Source organism: Hippocampus comes, unplaced genomic scaffold, assembly GCF_001891065.2.
Source record: "Hippocampus comes isolate QL1 unplaced genomic scaffold, H_comes_QL1_v1.1 scaffold113, whole genome shotgun sequence".
NCBI lineage: Eukaryota > Metazoa > Chordata > Actinopteri > Syngnathiformes > Syngnathidae > Hippocampus > Hippocampus comes.
The window spans coordinates 48,860-67,530 of NW_017806160.1; the positions used below are offsets into that span (position 1 = coordinate 48,860).

The window sequence follows — 18,671 nt, forward strand, 5'->3', positions numbered from 1 at the left end:
TGTCCCTAGGTGTGAGTGTGAGTGCGGATGGTTGTTCGTCTCTGTGTGCCCTGCGATTGGCTGGCAACCATTTCAGGGTGTCCCCCGCCTACTGCCCAAAGGCAGCTGGGATAGGCTCCAGCACCCCCCGCAACCCTTGTGAGGATAAAGCGGATCGGAAAATGGATGGATGGTTTATTGGAATTGTCTTTCCTCAGAGTGCACAGGAGCTTCACTTTGGTTTGATATGAGCAACATCCGTTCCTTTCCATCACAAGAATTGACTTTGCTTATCAAGACTATTTAAAGAGGGGCTTGCCTTACAAGGAGAAACTTCTGCATGGGGCAGCAGGGTCCAAGCAAACTCACAGCCGCGCCAATTTATTAGATACACAAGTAACATAGAATACCTTGCCACAAATGGACCTTGCGCTTCAGTCACTCATCGGTGTTGCAATGTGACACTTTCACTCTGCTTACAGAAAAAAAGTAAAGGTCATCACAGAAAATATCATTTTTGCCCCTATGCTATGATTAAAAGCAGAGTAATATAGTAGCCCCCCCCAACCCACCAAAAAAGGAAAACCGATTGCAGTTTCACAGTACCGTCACAAATGGCAAATATTAAATAGTCCCCAACGAGTTGGCATTTCTGCGCAAAACATGAACAGCGAAAAGTCAGTCTGTCATTCGGTGAGCTTTGAGCTAACGATGCAAACATGATTTTTTTTTGGGGGGGGGGCGCAAACGTGGGCTGATATAACCACATTGTTTGCTTACTATCAAGAAAAACCCTCAGCTGTTAACATGCAAAAATATCCTCAGACAATATTTCTTCACCAAAGATAGAACACACTCTTGAATAGGTCTTACGGCACTTACCAGTTCTGCAACATTGAACTTGTTTCTCACTGAACAGCAGCAAGTGTTTACGACAATTCAGTTACAGTGTTGCGAAATAATTTGCCCTTAGCCAGATAATGATGCCGACTTTGAATTTGTCAGAGAGGTATTAAATCAAATACAGTGGCCTCATTTGGAGTTGTACCAAAACAATCTGCAAAACTATGAATGTCAACAACGTTCCTGCAGTTGAGAACCGTGTGTGAGGTCGCACAACATTCGACACTCCACTCTCGCGAAACTTTGTAAAAGTCATGGCAATAGCCAGAAGTGGAACTTCAATCTGAGCTGCATCATGACTAACAATTGCATTGCCAGCTTGGTGACTGTAACCAAGAAGATGTCATGGATAATGACTGACTCAAATGACCACAGATGGAGAAAAACAGTTTGACGTTATTTCGTCACAATGGAGTGCTTCTCCGTCAGCGATGAACTTGCGGACGTGTATGAAAAAGTCACGTGATCGGCATGTGCGTGGTCACGTCTCTAAACGTTGGCGTCGGCCTCAGGCGGCCCGGCCCTGCGCTGAGGGTGAGCGGCGGGAGTCGTGGGAACAGGACGTTTCTTCCTCCTCACGGCCGGGTCGGGCCGCTCCGACTGCTGCGGCGGCAGCGTGGGGGTGCGAGGAGGTACGGGTACACGTCGCTTCTTCTTGAGGATAGCCCGAGCCGCGCCTTCAAGGTCCTCGATTGTGGTGTGCTCGTCGTCGGCCATCTCCATCCTGGCCTGGGAGACAAAGTGGAAGATCTGCAAGCAGCTGATTGACAGATGAAGGAAAAGCCTGTTGCCACTTACATCGTCAGAATTCGGACTGTCGCTGAGCCTCGGTTCGTAGGGGAACTGCAAAGAGGAATTTATTCAATTTTTTTTTTTAATCAGCTGCTCACATGCTACATATTGTGCACACCGGCCAAACATGCTACCTGTGTTCTGTCTGTTCTCACTGTGAAGTCCCACGAGTGGAGGTTGTCTAAAAGGACAAAGACATCCAATAAACATTTAATGTCAATTTATGCTGCTCACGAAAACTCAAATTTCCAGGTGAATCTAAAATGCAGTCTAAGCTTAACATGTGAACTTCATTTTGACCCTCTGTCAACTCTTCCATTTTTTTTTCATCCTCAGGCACACAGTGTATTTATCCAGCGAGGAAAATTCATGACATTATATTGTTATTAAGGAATCTTCCTCCAGCCTCAATTTGGCTTTTATCAATGATTTCCCAACGTATTGGAGTACGATCGGAACAGTTGGCAACATAATTGTGATCACATCATGTCGTGACCTCCTCCCTTCTTTGAAATGTGCTGTCAAAAAAGCTGACAAGGGTTGTAGCAAGTGCAAACGAAGAACTCTGTAGACGGTCCGTTTTTTTGGGGCCGTACCTCCCTCGACATCTTCATTGAGACTGTCCAAGTCTTCAGGACTGCCTCGAGTTGGCAAAGCCAATCTGAAAGACAGCAAGAAGCTTCTCGTCAGCTGCTGGATGTCCACAGTCAGTCAGACTCGTCTTGTGTGAGGACGGGCGCATATTGCTCACTCCGCAAAGGCGTTGTTGTTGACGTTGCTTTTGGGGGCAGTTGTCGGGAGAAAGTCGACGACGGGCTCCGTGGGGGATGCAATCAGTGCCGGCTCAGGCTGGTTTTCCAAAAATTTGAGGGGCCTCTGGTTGGTCATATGCGGGGGCGGAGCGTTGGCGTTCTCGGGAGAGAACGGCTCAATCTGATTCCCAAACAAGCCGTGCGTACGCTGGAAATATCAACAAGTGTCACCCACTATGAACAACAAAAGTTGTTTAGAATCCTACTTTGAAATCAGAAACTGAATTTGAAACTCGTTTGATACCCGAACCCTAGTTTGAAACTATACTTTAAAGTCTTACCCCTAGTTGAGAACCCTACTTTGAAACCATAGCCCTAGTTTAAAACCGACTTTCAAACACCAGCCCTAGTTTAAAACCCAACTTTGTAACCCTAACCTGAGTTTAAAACTCAAATTTGAAACCATAACCCTTCTTTGAAACCCCACTTTGAAACTCCCAACACTAAGTGGAAACCCTAACCCTAGTTTAAACCCCCCTTTGAAACCCTAACACAAATTTGAAACTGTAACCCTATTTTAAAATCCTACTTTGAAACCCAAACTGAATTTGAACCTTGAAACCCTAAACCGAGTTTGTTACCATACTTTGAAACCCTAATTATACTTTCAAACCTGACTTTGAAATCCTCACGCTAATTTGTAACCCTACTTTGAAACCATAACCCAAATTCGAAACCCCAACCCTAATTCCAAACCCTTATGCTAATCCGAATGCTAACCCTAAACCTCACTCCCTAACCCTAACCCGCTAACCCTATCCCGTAACTCCCTAACCCAAACCTCCTAATCCTAAACCCAAATCCCCCAACCAAAAGCCCTATCCCTAGCCCCCTAATCCCCTAACATACACCATACCCCCAATCCTAACCCTAACCCCCTAAACGGAACACCAAACTCAACCCCAACCTGTAACCTCTAATCCCCTAACCCCCTGAATCCTAACACTAACCCCAACCCCTAAATCCTAACCCAAGCCCCAACTCCGAGCACCCTAACCCTCATTTAACCTCTAACTCCTAAACCCTAAACCCTAACCTCAAAGCCCCTAACCCAACCCCCCCAAATCTTAACACGCACCCTAACTCCAACTCCGCCAATCTAATCCTAACCCAAACCCAAACTCAACCCCAATCCCTAATTTAACCTCTAACCCCAAAGCCCCACGCATTTGGCGCGCACATGACAAGTATTTCATGGCCACAATTGATCATGTTGTGCACACCTTAAATCTTTCTCAACCGATTATTGGTATAAATCTTCCCCACAGAATGGAAGCTGTTTTTCGGAAAGGTGACTTTTCTTTTGCGGCAAGTGTACTGCGGCCGACGTGGCAGTGTTTTCCCCCACCTGGTAAATGTGCTCCTCTGCAGCCTCCTGCATGGCTCTGTCCATGTCCTCGTCATTCTGCAGGTCTCCGGAAATCGCCCTGTGCATTTCTGCAGTCACTTCATCCTCGATGCTCCTCAGACCTGCCTGCAGGATCACAAAGAGGACACGTGACGATATCGCAAGACAATTCCAGACCCATTCAACTCCTTCCAAGGCGAAGGGCTCCCTTGCCTGGATCTCCGGTCCGGAGGCACTCTTCTTATTTGGCCGGTATCCGTAGTACTCTTCCTGGTGCTTCAGGAACTTTCGGAAATGATCCTGGAGTAGAAAAGTGGCGTAGAATTTCCCCACGGTGACCTCATCATCTGAGAAGGAAGACGCATTCAGTCTTTGGAAAGCCTCTGATGTGGTTGGCACACTCACCGCCTATTGGAGGAATGACCTGATCCAACAACTTCATGCTTGTGCGCTTCCAGATGGTCTTGATGATGGCTCGAAGCTCCTCGTTGGCCTGCTCAAAGTTTCCTGCGCGGAAGAAAAAGTGATCAACGTCGGCAAATCACACACACGCGCGAGACCGTGACTGTGACTATGACAAATCACGATGAGCTCCACCTTCTGTTTTGATTTTCAGTGCTGTCCTGACCAGGGAAAAGAGGGTGGCATTGAAGGTGACCGTGCCATCACTGTTGAGCGGCATGTTCATGCCAACCAATCGCTGCGGACATAATGACAACACAAATAATATTTACGAACCACCAAAACTGCAAATGTTGATAGATATACATCACTTTTTTTTTTTGCATGATTTTGAGTCTTGAACGAAACAGAGTGCGATCCGCTACCTCGTCAATGCATTCAGATTTTGAGCTTATCATTTTTACAAATGAATTGTTGCTAGCTAGCAAAAAATTCATTGAGGACTTGCCGTGGGTTCGTGACAGCACACTTCCAGTGTTGTCACCCAGTTTTTAAATGGCGTAATGAATTATCTTTGATATTCACAATGATCCCTATTTATTTATATCAGTTCAAACTCAGTTTAATTTCAGTTAATCTGACATTATTTTTCAAACCCTGCTCAATTTTAAAACTGGTTAACTCATTTTAAGGACAGTTTTACTCATCTCTGATTTGCGCTAATCACAGATTAAGCCCTTCAAGCACCCTTTAACCACCATGATAAGACGTGCACTGTGTTAACCACTGTCCCTGAAAGGGTTAAAGTCACCCCTGTTGGTGCACCTTCCGTTGGTCTTCATTTGGCCGGTATCGCCTATTGTCAATTTGTGTACCTTGCAGGCTGCGCGATGAGGGCAGAACTTGCCAAAGCCCAGAGGAGGCTGGATGCGTCTCAGCAGCGTCACCACATCCAGATGTTTAATTCTGCCTCTGTCAGATCACACAAACACCTTCAACATGCACTGACACCTGAATGAACAGTTGCACATGTTCATTCGCAGATGGTCAAATAAAGTTTTGCTCCAAAGGTGAGCTGTTTTGTGAATGGTCTGTGTGTCAACATGGCTTACGTGGCCTCGGGGTCATATTCAGCCCAAATCTTCTTAAACTCATCCAGGTGGTGCGGGCCGAGCAGTGACCAGTCACGCGTCAGGTAGTCAAAATTGTCCATAATGACAGCAACAAACAGGTTGAGGATCTGCACAGTGTGGCGACATTTGTTGTTGAATGCCGTCTTGAGAAACAATGAGGCCATTGCAAAAAGGAGATCGATCAAATGCTGACCAAGAAGGCACAGAGACAGTAGAAACTGAGGAAGTAGAAGACGGCAAAGTTGGAGCCGCAGGTGTACTCTTCTCCAGGCTGAAAGTCAGACTTGGGGTCGCACTTCTTCCCGTACATTGATGCCATCATGACTTCCTCCCAGCCTTCACCAGTGGCGCATCTGCAGATGGACCGCGGGCAGTTCTTGACTTGCTTTTTCCCCATCGTTGCGCGAGTGCTGAGCGGTAAGCGAAAACTCACCGAAATAACATGAGAACTGCTTGAGGGAACGTCTGGAAGTTATTGTTGCGATTGATCTCGGTGCCGTCCACTAAGGCGATCTTCCCAAAAATCTAAAACATTGTCATAATGTCACTAAATTCAGCATGTCGGCGTGCAGAAGCTGGCGGCTGATGTTGTACTTCGGACCCAACCTGCATGCCAATAACGGCGTAGATGAAGAAGAGCATGACGATGAGCAGAGCCACGTGGGGAAGAGCCTGAAGACGCAGACAAGACAAGGATTAGCTTGGTCACCAGAGGAGCTTGAATGCGAGGGTGGCCACGGCGTTGAGAGGCACCTGAAAGGACTTGATGAAGGTCCACAGGAGGTTCCGAATGCCCTCGGAGCGGTTCAGAAGTTTCACCAGGCGCATGACACGGAAGAGTCGGAAAAAGGTGATCGAAACGGAGGCGTTTTCCGAGGCCTGGTAACAAGAGCATTTTGTGGGAATAATGCAAGAAACATGAGACAAACAGATGTGCATTGATGATGGCAAAATGGCTGCTTACTGCTATTTCTTGCATGGGATTCGTGTCCTGTAAAACGGAGGAGAGAGAGATTACATTGGAACAAGGCAAGAAATGAAACCAAGCACAAGGGGGGCTATGCCCACACATTTGCCTAAATAACTTTTAACAATGTTCTTCTATGTTATTATTATTATTATTGTTACAATTTGGTACATTCCTAGCATATTGCAGTTATTTCCGAAAAATGTCCTTGTATCCCCTTATCACGTTTCCAGTTTCCTGGCAGTCTGCAGTCACAGGGACACTTGCAACCTGTCTTGTGCACAATGTGCACATCCAGTATTTTGGGGGTCTACATTTAATCATCCATTCTTGAATATGTTTTATGATTGCATTTTTTAATTGAAATCAATTGTCACATGTCATTCAGAGTGATTTTACAGTGAATTGCTTTGGCAAATTGGTGTGGTAGTGAAGTCCAGCCCTTTGCATCTCAGACAGCTGGCAGGCTGCCTGTGCTCTTAAGAGCTCTTTGGAAGATTATGCTTCTTGTTTTCAAATCTCGAAATCTAGAGACACAGTTGTGTTGGGTTGGTAGAGAACATTCAGGAGAAGAGGGTCGCTCCCCGTGACACAGTCTGCTCATGCAGTAATGCAACAGTGACGATGAGATATTTACAGCACAGCCTTGGAGACAGTACAGTCCTCCACTGGAAGCGAGGGCGCTCTGTGAATGACAGACACACGTCAAGTGAGACGTCACGCGGAGCACATTTGTGTCGCCTGCGGGAAAAGACAACCCAACACAAAGGAGCACACGAGGAAAACGGGTGGAAAAGCCAGAAAAGGCGTGAGTGCCACTGCCGTGTCTGAATCTGCCCAAAAGCGTGTCTGTGCGTGCGGGATGAGGAGACGGCGGTGAAAATCTGCAACCCGCAGAAATTGCCATTGTGCAACATCATCACATACATTGACAAAATAAATCAATAAAAGCAATCAGTGCTGTGCTCACTTGTCTAGTTACACATCAGCATTCCAAATGGAAGTGAACTGTGGGCATAATGGGTGTGTTTGGTGGCGCGGTGACCAAAAAAATGCTTCTCTGGAGGATGGCGGTGGAGGTTGTTATGGCCAACAACATTACTGACCATATTCTGTGAACTAGTTGTGCTGGCACCAATCGGGGCCGCGGTTATACGCGTCTGGGTCAGAGCAGTGAATACATAGAGTACATCGAGTCATTTTCACAATAGTTGCCTGGGAAGCTCTTATTCAACACCTGAAAATACTACTCGCGTTCGGGGAGCACGGAGTTGCATTCACTCACGTCCACTTCAATCAGGATGACGTCAACGACGCTGCCGATGACAATGATGAAGTCAAACACGTTCCAGGGGTCTCCAAAGTAACCCTGTGCACAGACGCACGATGAAGCGCTAAAGAGCGAGTACAACCTGCATCCGATTGGTCAGACTCGGGCTTCCCAAAACCGAGCTGACCTTTGCTTTGAAGGCCATGAGCTTGAGAATCATCTCCACGGTGAAGAGCACGGTGAAGATCAAGTTGAGAATGTCCGACAGCTTGGTCACGTGGTCTGACTGGTCACAGTGCTGTTGTGCAAAGGACACAGAGCATCCAAAACGACTCTCAGAACATGTCCGTGTGTCTGCTGACACAAGACAGTGGCGCAAACATCGACGTGAAAGCATATCAACAAGTGTAATATTTCACCTCATCAATGCCGCTATTCTTTGTTGTGAGTTTACCTATATTTCTTTCTTTTTAGGTTTATAAAAGTACAATGCTATGCAGAGGTGTACTTAGAACAATTTCAGAGACAAATGATACTATTTATAGTCTGGGCGGAGTGTTGGGGGTGTGCGAAATGTTTTCTTCTTCCTTGGGGGATAGCAAATAATTGAGAAGCACTCCTCTCAGTCAAAACGGGTTATTGAATTATTTTGAGCGCTGAATGCCCTCGGGAGAACCAATAAACTTGACTTCACCTTCCCAGTAAATAAACCAGCTACTTAAACACTTGATCTGATTGACTATTTGTTATCAGTGGCATCTGCTTTTTTTAACAGCACATTATTGCGAATGAATTCAACATTAATTATGTAGAGCGCCCTTCAATTTCCAAGTTCCTTTGAATTGACTCCATTGAGTGAGAGTGCATTGTAGGAGTGTTTCAATGTCAGTGAGTGGGAGTGCATTGCTTCCAGAACGCTGTTCCACATACAGCAGCGCATTGACAAAAATTAACATTTTTGTCTTTGGAAAACAAATTGTCTCAATAATGAGCCACACCGACTCTTGTCTTGTTGTTCTCGTGCGTGTTTCTAGGGTGCACTATGAACTGAACTGACCTACCTGCATCCCCAGACACAAAGTGTTGAGCATAATGAGGAAGAACATGAGGTACTCAAAGTAGCAGGAGGTGACGATGTACCAAACGCGGTATTGGTACGGGTTTTTTGGGATGTAGCACCTCAGCGGTCGCGCCTTCAAGGCGTACTGCACACACTGGCGCTAAAGGGAACAGATAAGTTCAAAGAAAGTGATGAGTGTCAATATTAAAAGAAAAAAAAAATGTTTCATCACATCAGATCAGGCAAGTCTGGTCCAAAAGAGACTCAGTGCACCTGGTTTTTGTCCAGCTCGCAGTCCTTGTACTCCTGCTCGCCTTGCTCCTGGAAGGTGACGATGACAAAGCCCACAAAGATGTTCATCATGAAGAAGGCGATGAGGATGATGTAGATGATGAAGAAGATGGAGACGTCCACCCGGTTGTTGAAGACGGGCCCCATGTCTTCTTCGTCCGAGTCTATGGCTCGATACAAGAGTCTGGAAACAAGTGCGCACGCGTGTGTGTGTGTGTGTGTGTGTGTGTGTATAAAATGTATAAATGCATGGTCAAATAAACGGTTCAATATTTTGATATTCTTCTAAAACAAGTAAAGCAACCCGCACATTGATCCGATTACATTTTTAATGCATGCAAGTAAATGATTTGTTGAAATTCACTAAATGCCTTTTGTTTATTCTTCTGACGTCCTAAAGTTAGAGTTTAACATGAAATATGATCTTTTAAATCTTGCAATTGAAAATAATTTTTATACATTTGTGTTGTTCATCCCAATTATACGTGAAGTACATTTGCTTAAACACACACAGTTGAGTTGAAATGTACACTCTTGTCCTTGACCTGACATATTTGCCCCTCTGAAAATTTTGGAACATTCCCCAAGTCACATGGTCGACAGAGAGTTGTGTCATAGGAAGACCAAAAATGATAAATTGATTCATTTATATTTGTCTACAGTCAACAATATTTCAAATAGTACCATTGCCTATTTTTTTCACGTTATTTATTTTTAAGTACATATTTTTTGTTGATTTGCGGTTTTGTGCTTGCTAGTGTCAACACGCTATTAGCACAAATGCAGGCATTTGCTCATTCTAAAAGACATTCCTGTTACTTTTAGTCAGGTGCATTAGAATAAAACAATAACGTCAAATACTGTTGCCTCAGATGGGCCCATAATAATTTTAATATGTGTATTATCCGAGTTATAGTTGGAAAATAAAGACAGCAATTAAAGTTGACTTTGAGAGAGTTACAACAAGCAAATAGCAGTGATTCGGTGGAACGGCTCAGTCACGTTTTTGGTATCTCTTTTAAGAAAATGTAAATAGTTCTCAACAACATGTAGAGTATGTAATACATATACAGCTCTGGAAAAAATGAGAAACCAAAGTAACTCTGGAACTTTTTAGCTATTTTGACCATTTTTCATTTTCCGGCCAAATAAATGCTTAAATGGCCATATTTGTTTTTAGAATTTGGAGTTATGGGGTCAGCAGTTTATTCTACAAAACAAAGCCAACATTTTTTATTTGATTCAAACGTAGACATTATCTGTATCATCCACAGTTGTCTATTCAACACAAGGTGTGAAAACTTACTTGGGCCAGCCCTCAAAGGTGGAAACGGTGAAGAGAGCCAGCATGCCGTAGAGCACATTGTCAAAGTTGAAGTCATTGTTCAGCCATTCGCGTTTGGCCACGACCGTGTCCTGCAGAGAATTCTCGATGTGCTTGATGAAGAATCCCCTGAGATCAGATATCCAGTCAGCGATGGCCATAAATGAGCAATTGCATGTGTTTCTCAAGCTATAAGCTTAGTTGCCTTACTGGCATTCCTCCTCTGTTATTTTGGATGCGTCCGTGCAGCTATAGAATTTGCCCTATCGTAAAGAGAACAGGAGGGAAACGATATGCGTTGTATTGGGTGCTACAAAAAAAAAAAGTTTACATTAACAGTGTGCAGCGTCACCAACCTTGAAAAGTTGCACACCTATGCAGGCGAACATGAAATTTAGCAGCATGGTAACCAGGACGATGTTTCCGATGGTTTTGATAGCCACGAACACACACTGGACCACATGCTGCACATGGACACAAATGAGAAGTATGGAGGAAAAGTTCGGATGGCAACTGAGTTGTGGCGACAGTTTGCACCAACCTTTAGGCCTTTAGCTCGATTGATAGCCCGGAGAGGCCTCAGCACCCTGAGCACCCTGAGAATCTTCACCACGGAGATGGCACTGGATCTGAATTCAACAAATGATACAAGCAGCTCTATGTGGTGCATGCCCAAAGCCAAAAAAAGAACAACACTTGAGACATTTCGGTGCTGATGTGAGAATCCCAAAAGGTTACTTACTCCATGCCCATAGAGAGCAGCGAGACTCCAACCACAATCAGATCTAGGATGTTGAAGGAGTTGCGACAAAATGAGCCCTCGTGCATGAATGCCCCATAAACGGTCATCTGTCACAGAGATAAATGGCACAAGACAACGGCACAAAACTTGAATGCCGAACGTCTTTGCTCAAACAGAACTTGCATTTGATGGAAATACAAGCTGGACTCCATCACTTTACCCGGGATTCCAGCCATGATTACATCTTTTCATCCTTTACTCTTGCCCATGCCCAACAACTCAGCTTCCTTTCATGCATTCACAATTTCATCCATGGATCCAACTGGGAAGTCATCTCTTCATACAACCACGATTTCATTCATTTATTCATTCAGCCACCCATGAAGGCATTGGAGGAACTTCAACGAATGAATCATCTATCCTTCTATCCATCCATCCAAATGTCCATCCATCTCACCACCCATCATGCCATCTTTCCATTCAGTCTCCTATATGTCGGTCTGTCATTTGATCCATCCATCCATCCATCCATCCATCCATCCATCCATCCATCCATCCATCCATCCAATCCACCAAAGAAGCCTTTTGCTCTTCCACTTACCTTCAGTACAATCTCAATGGTGAAGACGGTCGTGAAGACAATGTCAGCATAGGCCAAAATCTATGGGGCAAAATGCAGAAAGCAAGGATGTTGCTTGGCTTTTGTTGGACAGGTTATGTGACGCTTGAATGGGAGAACTGCTCGGCACCTGGTTTCTGTAAGAATTGGGATCAATGGGGTCTTCCGCTGCCAGGGAGATGGAGGACAGGAGGATGAACAGCAGGATGAGATTAGTAAAAGAGGAGGCGTTGATGATCTTGTAGCACAGTTTACGAAACCTGGACACCAGTGAATAGAATGAGAACACACACACACACACACACACACACACACACACACACACACACACACACACACACAATCAAACGTGCGCAGCAAGATGGCAAAAAGGGTGTTGGGCACATATGTTTGCCACCGACTTGTTTTGTGGGCCGAAGATGAAAAAAGAGCTGGCTTCGGGCAACGGAACGGCTTCCTCCTTCAACTGCAGGTCGGCCATGGGTCGTGGTCGAGGGCTGATGGGGATTTCAGGCTCCTCCTCCTCATCGTCACCTCGAATGTAGAAGAAAGAAATGCGCACAAAGCCAAGAGCAAGACATTATTTCATTGCAGTAAATCATGATGTCATAGCATACTGCCCAAATCAGGCGTAGCATTTCAAACTGTCCTCAGAAGGATAACACAGAAGTACTTGAATTTACCTGGGAAGTCTGCAGGGGGGAAAGGATCTTTCACTTCATTGACATTGGACTCAAACTCATCGATTTTGAGCTGATGAAAGGACATGTTCACCAATAAATACACATGACTCTTGTCGTTACATGCATTTAATATGTGTGTATCTTGATGAACCTTGGCTGTCGTTGGCATGCCCTCAATCTTGGCTCGCTGCTCAGCCAATTTCTTGGAGATCCTCTCCCTCTCCTCATCTGTTTTGTCGGGCATTTTGGACCTACAGATGGGGAGTTCAGTCCTGTTAAGATTGAATGCAGACATTCATTTTGACCTTCTTGCCGTGTCAATGATTGCTTCACCGCAGCAGTTTCCTCCTCAACTTCTCTTCTGCCTTTTCTTTCTGAGCCGAGGTCAAACTCTCAGCCTCGGCAAGGTTGTCAACCGCAATGGCCAAGAAGACGTTGAGAAGAATGTCTGGTCAGACCGAGTTCAGGAAAACTAACATGGTGCTGTTCATGGCCGTTCTCAAATATCCCAAAAGGGAGTTTTGGGCAGGATACAGTTTCCACAGACAAAGAGGATGATGAAGTAGATGGCAACCAGAATGCCAGGGAAAACTGGTCCGCCATAGGCCATGATGCCATTGTTCATAATGGCTGTCCATTCCTCTCCTGTTAAGATCTGGGACACAGCGACGGGTTTTAGAAGAAAATATGTTGGATTTTTGGTCTGAGGAAACATCTTACCTGGAAGACACTAATGAGCGCTTGAGGGAAATTGTCAAAGTTACTCCGTCTGGGCCTGTTGTCGGGGAAGTTGAATTTTCCCCCAAACACTTGCATGCCAAGCAATGAGAAGATCACGATGAAGAGGAAGAGGAGGAGGAGCAGCGAGGCAATGGAGCGAACAGAGTTGAGCAGGGAGGCTACAAGGTTACTCAGAGAGGTCCAATACCTGCAAGAATAGTTATAATATGTCTCATGTTGTGTCAGTGAAACTTCGTAATTTGCATGACTCACTTTGTGACTTTAAGGATCCTCAGAAGCCGAATACACCTGAGTACCGAGAAACCCAACGGGGTCACCTCTCCCACCGACAGCATAATCATCTCCAGGATGCCACAAAGCACCACGAAGAAGTCAAAACGATTGAACAGCGACATGTAATACGCCCGGGGACCCAGAGCGTACATTTTCACAAACATCTCGATGACAAAAAGCACCAAGAGGACACGGCTCGCCACATCTGGTGACAGACAGAGGAGAGACAAAAATGAATCCAGCTGGGAGGCGCCATTTGTGGAAAATGTCCAAATGGCCATTATTCAACCTTGAATTGAAGTGAGCGTCGCGGGCTGGTGGTGGTGCTCGGTGGCGATGGTCAGCGTGTTGAGGAGGACGAGGAACATCACCAGCCAGTAAAACGCTCTGGTCTTCACGTAAACCAGGCACTTCATCCTGAAGAAGCGGTTCCAACGACGAGCCAAGCGACTTCGGACGAAAATGGGTCTAGTTACAGGGCACATCAACACGTGCACATGTACAGTCAAAGGAGCGCACTCACTAGTAGTAGATCACTCGACTCTTGCCCTCCAGGTCGTACAGGCTGTCAGTGTCCGAATCCCCACTGGTCAAAGGCAGGAGACCTAACAAAGGAATGAAACCAGAACTAGATAGATGGATGGATGGATGGATGGATGGATGGAATTAAACTCACAAGCATATCCATCCTCTATGACTGCATATGGCAAGCCGGCTTGCCAGGCTTGCCATAACTGCCCCAATATGTCAACAGGTGAACGGGCAAACGTACCCTTGTATTATGCTGCCCCCAGGTGGCCAAGATGCAAAGACCAGAAGGAGCAACACAAAACTGTTTATTCTTTGCATTTGACTGATGTCATTGCTGTATGTTTTCATAAAGTACAATATTATTGAATGCTACCTTTCTCATCAAAAACACATTACAAGCATTTTTGGGGGGTGCTGAGGCTGAAGCAAATTAAAGCATCCCGATTGATTTCAGTGGGGAGAGATGATTTGGGGAACAGTGTTTCAAGTAACAAATGTGTTTAATTCACAAAATAGTTCTGTGAGGCACTTTGTGTCTCTCTTTTATTGTGAAAAGTGCTCCAGTATATAAATCATGCTTGCTTGCATATTCTGTTCAAAAATGTGACAAACGAATGTTCAGGCCATTCAATTTGCAGTTGTTGTTTTGATGCTGACCTTTGCCTTCCCTGTCAGCATCCAGGACTTCAGCATGGGTGATCCACTCCATGTAGCCGTGCAGGTCCTCATCCAGCTGCTGACGCTCCCGCAACTTCTGGAACTCTCCTCGGGACCTGGCTTTCTCCCGCTCTTTGGTAAACTCACTGAACAGAGAGAGAACATTGTGAATCGCAATCGTGTGGAGAAAACGAAGGAATCAAGTTTTAAGTGCTGAGTCAGCCTACCCACTGAGGACACCCAGAACCAAATTGAGCACAAAGAAAGAGCCCACAAGAATGAGAGGAACAAAGTAGACCCAAGGCCATTCATTTCCGATGGCATCGTTTATCTGAAAGAAACATCAAGACCACTGCAAAGTTATCATTTTCTCAAAATAGGTATAAATTTCGGGTAGACATTTGGTGACATTTTTGTTTGGGGGTGTTTCATAATATTTTTATCATGTAAAATATGGGCCTTTGCTCATTAAAGGCTGTGAAACACCGCCACGATGCATCAGTGTGTCATAGGAGCAATGACCCACCCAGTAGAGAACTTTAGTCCATCCCTCCATTGTGATGCACTGGTAGACTGTAAGCATGGCAAAGCCGATGTTGTCAAAGTGGGTGATGCCGTTGTTGGGACCTTCCCAGCCCGGCCGACACTCGGAGCCGTTAATCATGCAGCGCCGTCCGTTCCCGGCCTCAGCGCAGGGTGCAGGTATCTCCCCCTCGGCGGTTGAATAGATATCTGCAGGCCAACCAGGGCAAGAATCGTGTCAACTTTTCATAACGCGGCCTGCTTACACAAGCCAAGCATGCATGCACATCCATGTACTTGTGCCCGTGTAGTAGCAGGTTTTATGCATTTTGCACTTGAAGAGCTCCAGTCCCATGATGGCATAAATGGTGACCAATAAGAAGACCAGCAGGGCGATGTGCAGCAGAGGAAGCATGGCTTTGAGGATGGAGTTCATCACCACCTGCAGGCCTGGATGCAAACAGCAAGAACAAAAAGAGAGGGTTCTCCTCATTTACAATCAAACGTAATCAACTTTCTGGAGAGATCAGGTTCTTACTGGGGACTCCAGAGACAAGGCGCAAGGGTCGCAGAACCCTGAAGGCCCTCAGGGCTTTCATGTCAAAGCCGCCTCCTTTCTCCATGGGAACTCCTGCTATCGTATTGATGGTATCCAAGGCAAAGGTGACCAGACTGGAGGAAGAAATTCGCCATACAGTAAGCCCTCCCATGCCACGCTGACGACGACACCTCCCATTCTACAGTCTGTCAAATCTTACCCCATGAAGACGATGACAAAATCTAATATGTTCCAGCAGTTCCGTAAATATGCACCGTCGTGGAACACAAAGCCATATGCGACAATCTTCAGAAAGCACTCTAATGTGAAGATGATCATGAAGATGTACTCCAGACTCTCCTGCAGAAAGGAATATCATTACCGTATATAATCTTATGGTTCAAACATATCAATTGAATACACATAATGACAAATGAAAACAGTCGACAAATATTATTCAGACATGACCACAGACAGACAGACAGACCCCAAGTTTTGCTTTAGCACCACCACCTTCGCCCCGGCTAATAAAAGGTGCCATTTCTAAGCCAGTTCATTTGTTCCTCATTCATCATCCATCCATTTTCTGACTCGTTTATCCTCACGAGTGTTGCGCGGGTGCTGGAGCCTATGACACCCTGAATTGGATTCCAGCCAATCGCAGGGCACATAGAGACGAACAACCATTCACACTCACAATCACACAGAAGGACAGTTTCGAGTGTTGAATCAACTTAACAGTCATGCTTTTGGAACGTGCGAGGATACCCGGAGAAAACCCACGCAGGCATGGGGGAGGACATGCAAACTCCCCACAGGAAGGCTGCAGCCCGGAATCAAACCCTGCACCTGCACTGTGAGGAGGATGTACTAACCAATTGACCACTGTCCTGCCTAATTTAATTCATCAGATGTGAAACTTTTCAAATAATAAGGAGAACCTTCCACTACTGTACTTTAAAATCATTGTCACAGAAAGTATTTTATTATGAAGTACAGGATTGTAGTTGTGACACATTAACTGAAGTGGTTGCCTTGATTGGCACCCGGTTGCTGTACCAGTCAAGGAGGTCATTGAATTGGTACTGTTTATGTGTAATATGAATATAATAAGGGGTCCCCTTTTAACTGACACTAGACATTGGCTACAATCTTCAGATGCCATGCCTGCTAAAAACAACAATAAAAACCGATATTTTCAATTTTTGAATGCAGTTGGCACGCTGTTTGTGCATTCTCCCCACACCATGTTAGAAGCTATTTTTATGATTCCCCTGAGTCATTTTGGTTTGCGTGTGCAGATCTTTTAATGTAATGAGGTGAAGCAGCTCTTGTTACATCCGTCACCTCGGCGGAATGAGGAGGCTGGTGAGTAACAAGGAGTCACTTGACTTTGGCCAAATGGGTCAATCCATTATCCACCCAAGATGAGTATAAAGTCATTTGTGTATTGTGATATCCATTTGGGAGCGTGCCAGAGATGGTAAGTGATTGCTGGCTGCAAGTGTTGGCCTCTGTGCTTCGATGCCTTTTTTGCATGGGACACAACAGTCTCTTGAGCTGAGCCTCATCAATAGCATAACACTGCTGTCAACGGTGATTACACACAGCACTGTTAACACACAGCTGCAGCATGATGTATAGCCATCGAATCAACATGCAACGTTGACAGTGGCGAGAACTAAGGGTGCCTTGAGCTACGAGCGAGCCGACGTCTGCAATCTTTGAGATATGAGCCATTGTTCAGAACATTATTTACTTTGACTTGCAAGAAAAACCTTGTGATACAAGCACGGCATGGACAGTGAACTCATTTTACAATAAGCAGCAGTTTGAAAGATTGCAAATAATTCTCCCCAAAAAGGGGCTTCAAACTGTTTGTTACCGCTCCTAGCTTGCTTACTGTCAAACTAAACATAAAACAAAGAGATTTACTTGTTCATGTCAAACAACCACAAACGTTTGCCTTCAGCTAGCTTAATGCTAACGCACAATTCAAAATGACACACACAGGCTAATGAATAGTATCTATGTTGCGATGTCATGTAACGAATATTTATACACAAATGGTCCATCAACAAATCCAAAGACAGGTTAACAATATACACACAGGCATATTTCCTTATTTCTATCCTTTATCCTATGGCACAAAACATCATTTAAACTTATTTTCACAATATCAAAGAAAAGAATAATGTACTTGCTAAAAATTGGACAAGGCTTGAAATAAGCGGTTTCCATCACAAATGTTGCATTTATCGCCTCATCAAAACCCACCGAATAGCAAAATTGAGACTCAACCGCAATCAAAATAAGTCTGGCTTTGCTGGATGCACGTGCGGCTCTCACAACAACTACTAAGTCAGAGGTCAAGGCTCGAGTAGCTAATTACGCCGTACCAGGTAGCTGGTGACAAGCTTCTGCCAACGACTCATGCGGCAACATTGTGGAGTTGCTCCTCTTACTACGCCACATGCACCGCTCTACGAATTTATTGATATTAAGTTCAAAGACAACAACTGTTCATCAAATAACAAAGAAAGCCAATTCTTCGTTAATTATGCTGTTATATTTGAAATTATTTTTAATCTTCAATTAAAAATAAAAATGGCCTCAGATCCCCAGGATTAACTTTAAAAAACATGCTCCCCGAGTTTAGAAAGCCGCTCCTCAAATGAAGTCACTGATTCGCAAATTGATTCACAAAGAAAAAAATAATTGAAGTCTGTTGGGGTCAGAGGGGCCTCCTCTTCCCCGCGTGTTCGTTGAATTTCGGACGAGGAGAATGTTGGTAATCCAAATAAAGGCTGGAGGCGATGAACAGTTCCTTCGAAGGCTTTTAATTTATTTTCTGCAGTTTACGAATCGATTCGGGCTCCTGAGGGGTCCAGATTTCAATCAGGAAGCGTAGAAGAAACACATTCATGAGATTATATAGAGACAATATGATAATGAGAGGCGGGGAGGTACGCCTCTCATGCAAATCCCAGAAACAAAGAAAGTAACATGACATCTGACCCGGTGTGGCTGGAAGAAGTTGGGAGTGGTGAGGTGAGACCAGACCACCACTACCCACCATTTGGT

General features: G+C 45.0%; 1 protein-coding gene across 1 annotated transcript in view; it reads right to left on the bottom strand.

Annotated features, from left to right (window-relative positions):
- Positions 1-309: 309 nt before the first annotated feature.
- LOC109531393 (dihydropyridine-sensitive L-type skeletal muscle calcium channel subunit alpha-1-like) overlaps positions 310-18,671 on the bottom strand; it is a 21,727-nt gene continuing 3,365 nt past the window's right edge. The window contains exons 3-45 of the mRNA XM_019895685.1: positions 15,808-15,947; positions 15,588-15,721; positions 15,347-15,499; positions 15,054-15,259; positions 14,755-14,858; positions 14,528-14,673; positions 13,863-13,944; positions 13,629-13,789; positions 13,319-13,544; positions 13,046-13,253; positions 12,860-12,980; positions 12,659-12,773; positions 12,477-12,576; positions 12,326-12,395; positions 12,044-12,176; positions 11,773-11,902; positions 11,625-11,684; positions 11,024-11,130; positions 10,823-10,910; positions 10,638-10,745; positions 10,492-10,544; positions 10,264-10,410; positions 8,940-9,141; positions 8,668-8,826; positions 7,794-7,904; positions 7,622-7,705; positions 6,974-7,021; positions 6,334-6,360; positions 6,123-6,248; positions 5,976-6,041; positions 5,803-5,894; positions 5,563-5,722; positions 5,349-5,476; positions 5,112-5,208; positions 4,432-4,534; positions 4,240-4,341; positions 4,048-4,181; positions 3,835-3,960; positions 2,426-2,634; positions 2,271-2,335; positions 1,809-1,855; positions 1,681-1,725; positions 310-1,611 (exon numbers count right to left, since the gene is read on the bottom strand). Coding sequence (XP_019751244.1) covers positions 1,372-1,611; positions 1,681-1,725; positions 1,809-1,855; positions 2,271-2,335; positions 2,426-2,634; positions 3,835-3,960; positions 4,048-4,181; positions 4,240-4,341; positions 4,432-4,534; positions 5,112-5,208; positions 5,349-5,476; positions 5,563-5,722; positions 5,803-5,894; positions 5,976-6,041; positions 6,123-6,248; positions 6,334-6,360; positions 6,974-7,021; positions 7,622-7,705; positions 7,794-7,904; positions 8,668-8,826; positions 8,940-9,141; positions 10,264-10,410; positions 10,492-10,544; positions 10,638-10,745; positions 10,823-10,910; positions 11,024-11,130; positions 11,625-11,684; positions 11,773-11,902; positions 12,044-12,176; positions 12,326-12,395; positions 12,477-12,576; positions 12,659-12,773; positions 12,860-12,980; positions 13,046-13,253; positions 13,319-13,544; positions 13,629-13,789; positions 13,863-13,944; positions 14,528-14,673; positions 14,755-14,858; positions 15,054-15,259; positions 15,347-15,499; positions 15,588-15,721; positions 15,808-15,947 — 5,163 coding nt within the window. The 3' untranslated portion in view covers positions 310-1,371. The remainder of the gene's footprint in view (positions 1,612-1,680; positions 1,726-1,808; positions 1,856-2,270; positions 2,336-2,425; positions 2,635-3,834; positions 3,961-4,047; positions 4,182-4,239; positions 4,342-4,431; positions 4,535-5,111; positions 5,209-5,348; positions 5,477-5,562; positions 5,723-5,802; positions 5,895-5,975; positions 6,042-6,122; positions 6,249-6,333; positions 6,361-6,973; positions 7,022-7,621; positions 7,706-7,793; positions 7,905-8,667; positions 8,827-8,939; positions 9,142-10,263; positions 10,411-10,491; positions 10,545-10,637; positions 10,746-10,822; positions 10,911-11,023; positions 11,131-11,624; positions 11,685-11,772; positions 11,903-12,043; positions 12,177-12,325; positions 12,396-12,476; positions 12,577-12,658; positions 12,774-12,859; positions 12,981-13,045; positions 13,254-13,318; positions 13,545-13,628; positions 13,790-13,862; positions 13,945-14,527; positions 14,674-14,754; positions 14,859-15,053; positions 15,260-15,346; positions 15,500-15,587; positions 15,722-15,807; positions 15,948-18,671) is intronic.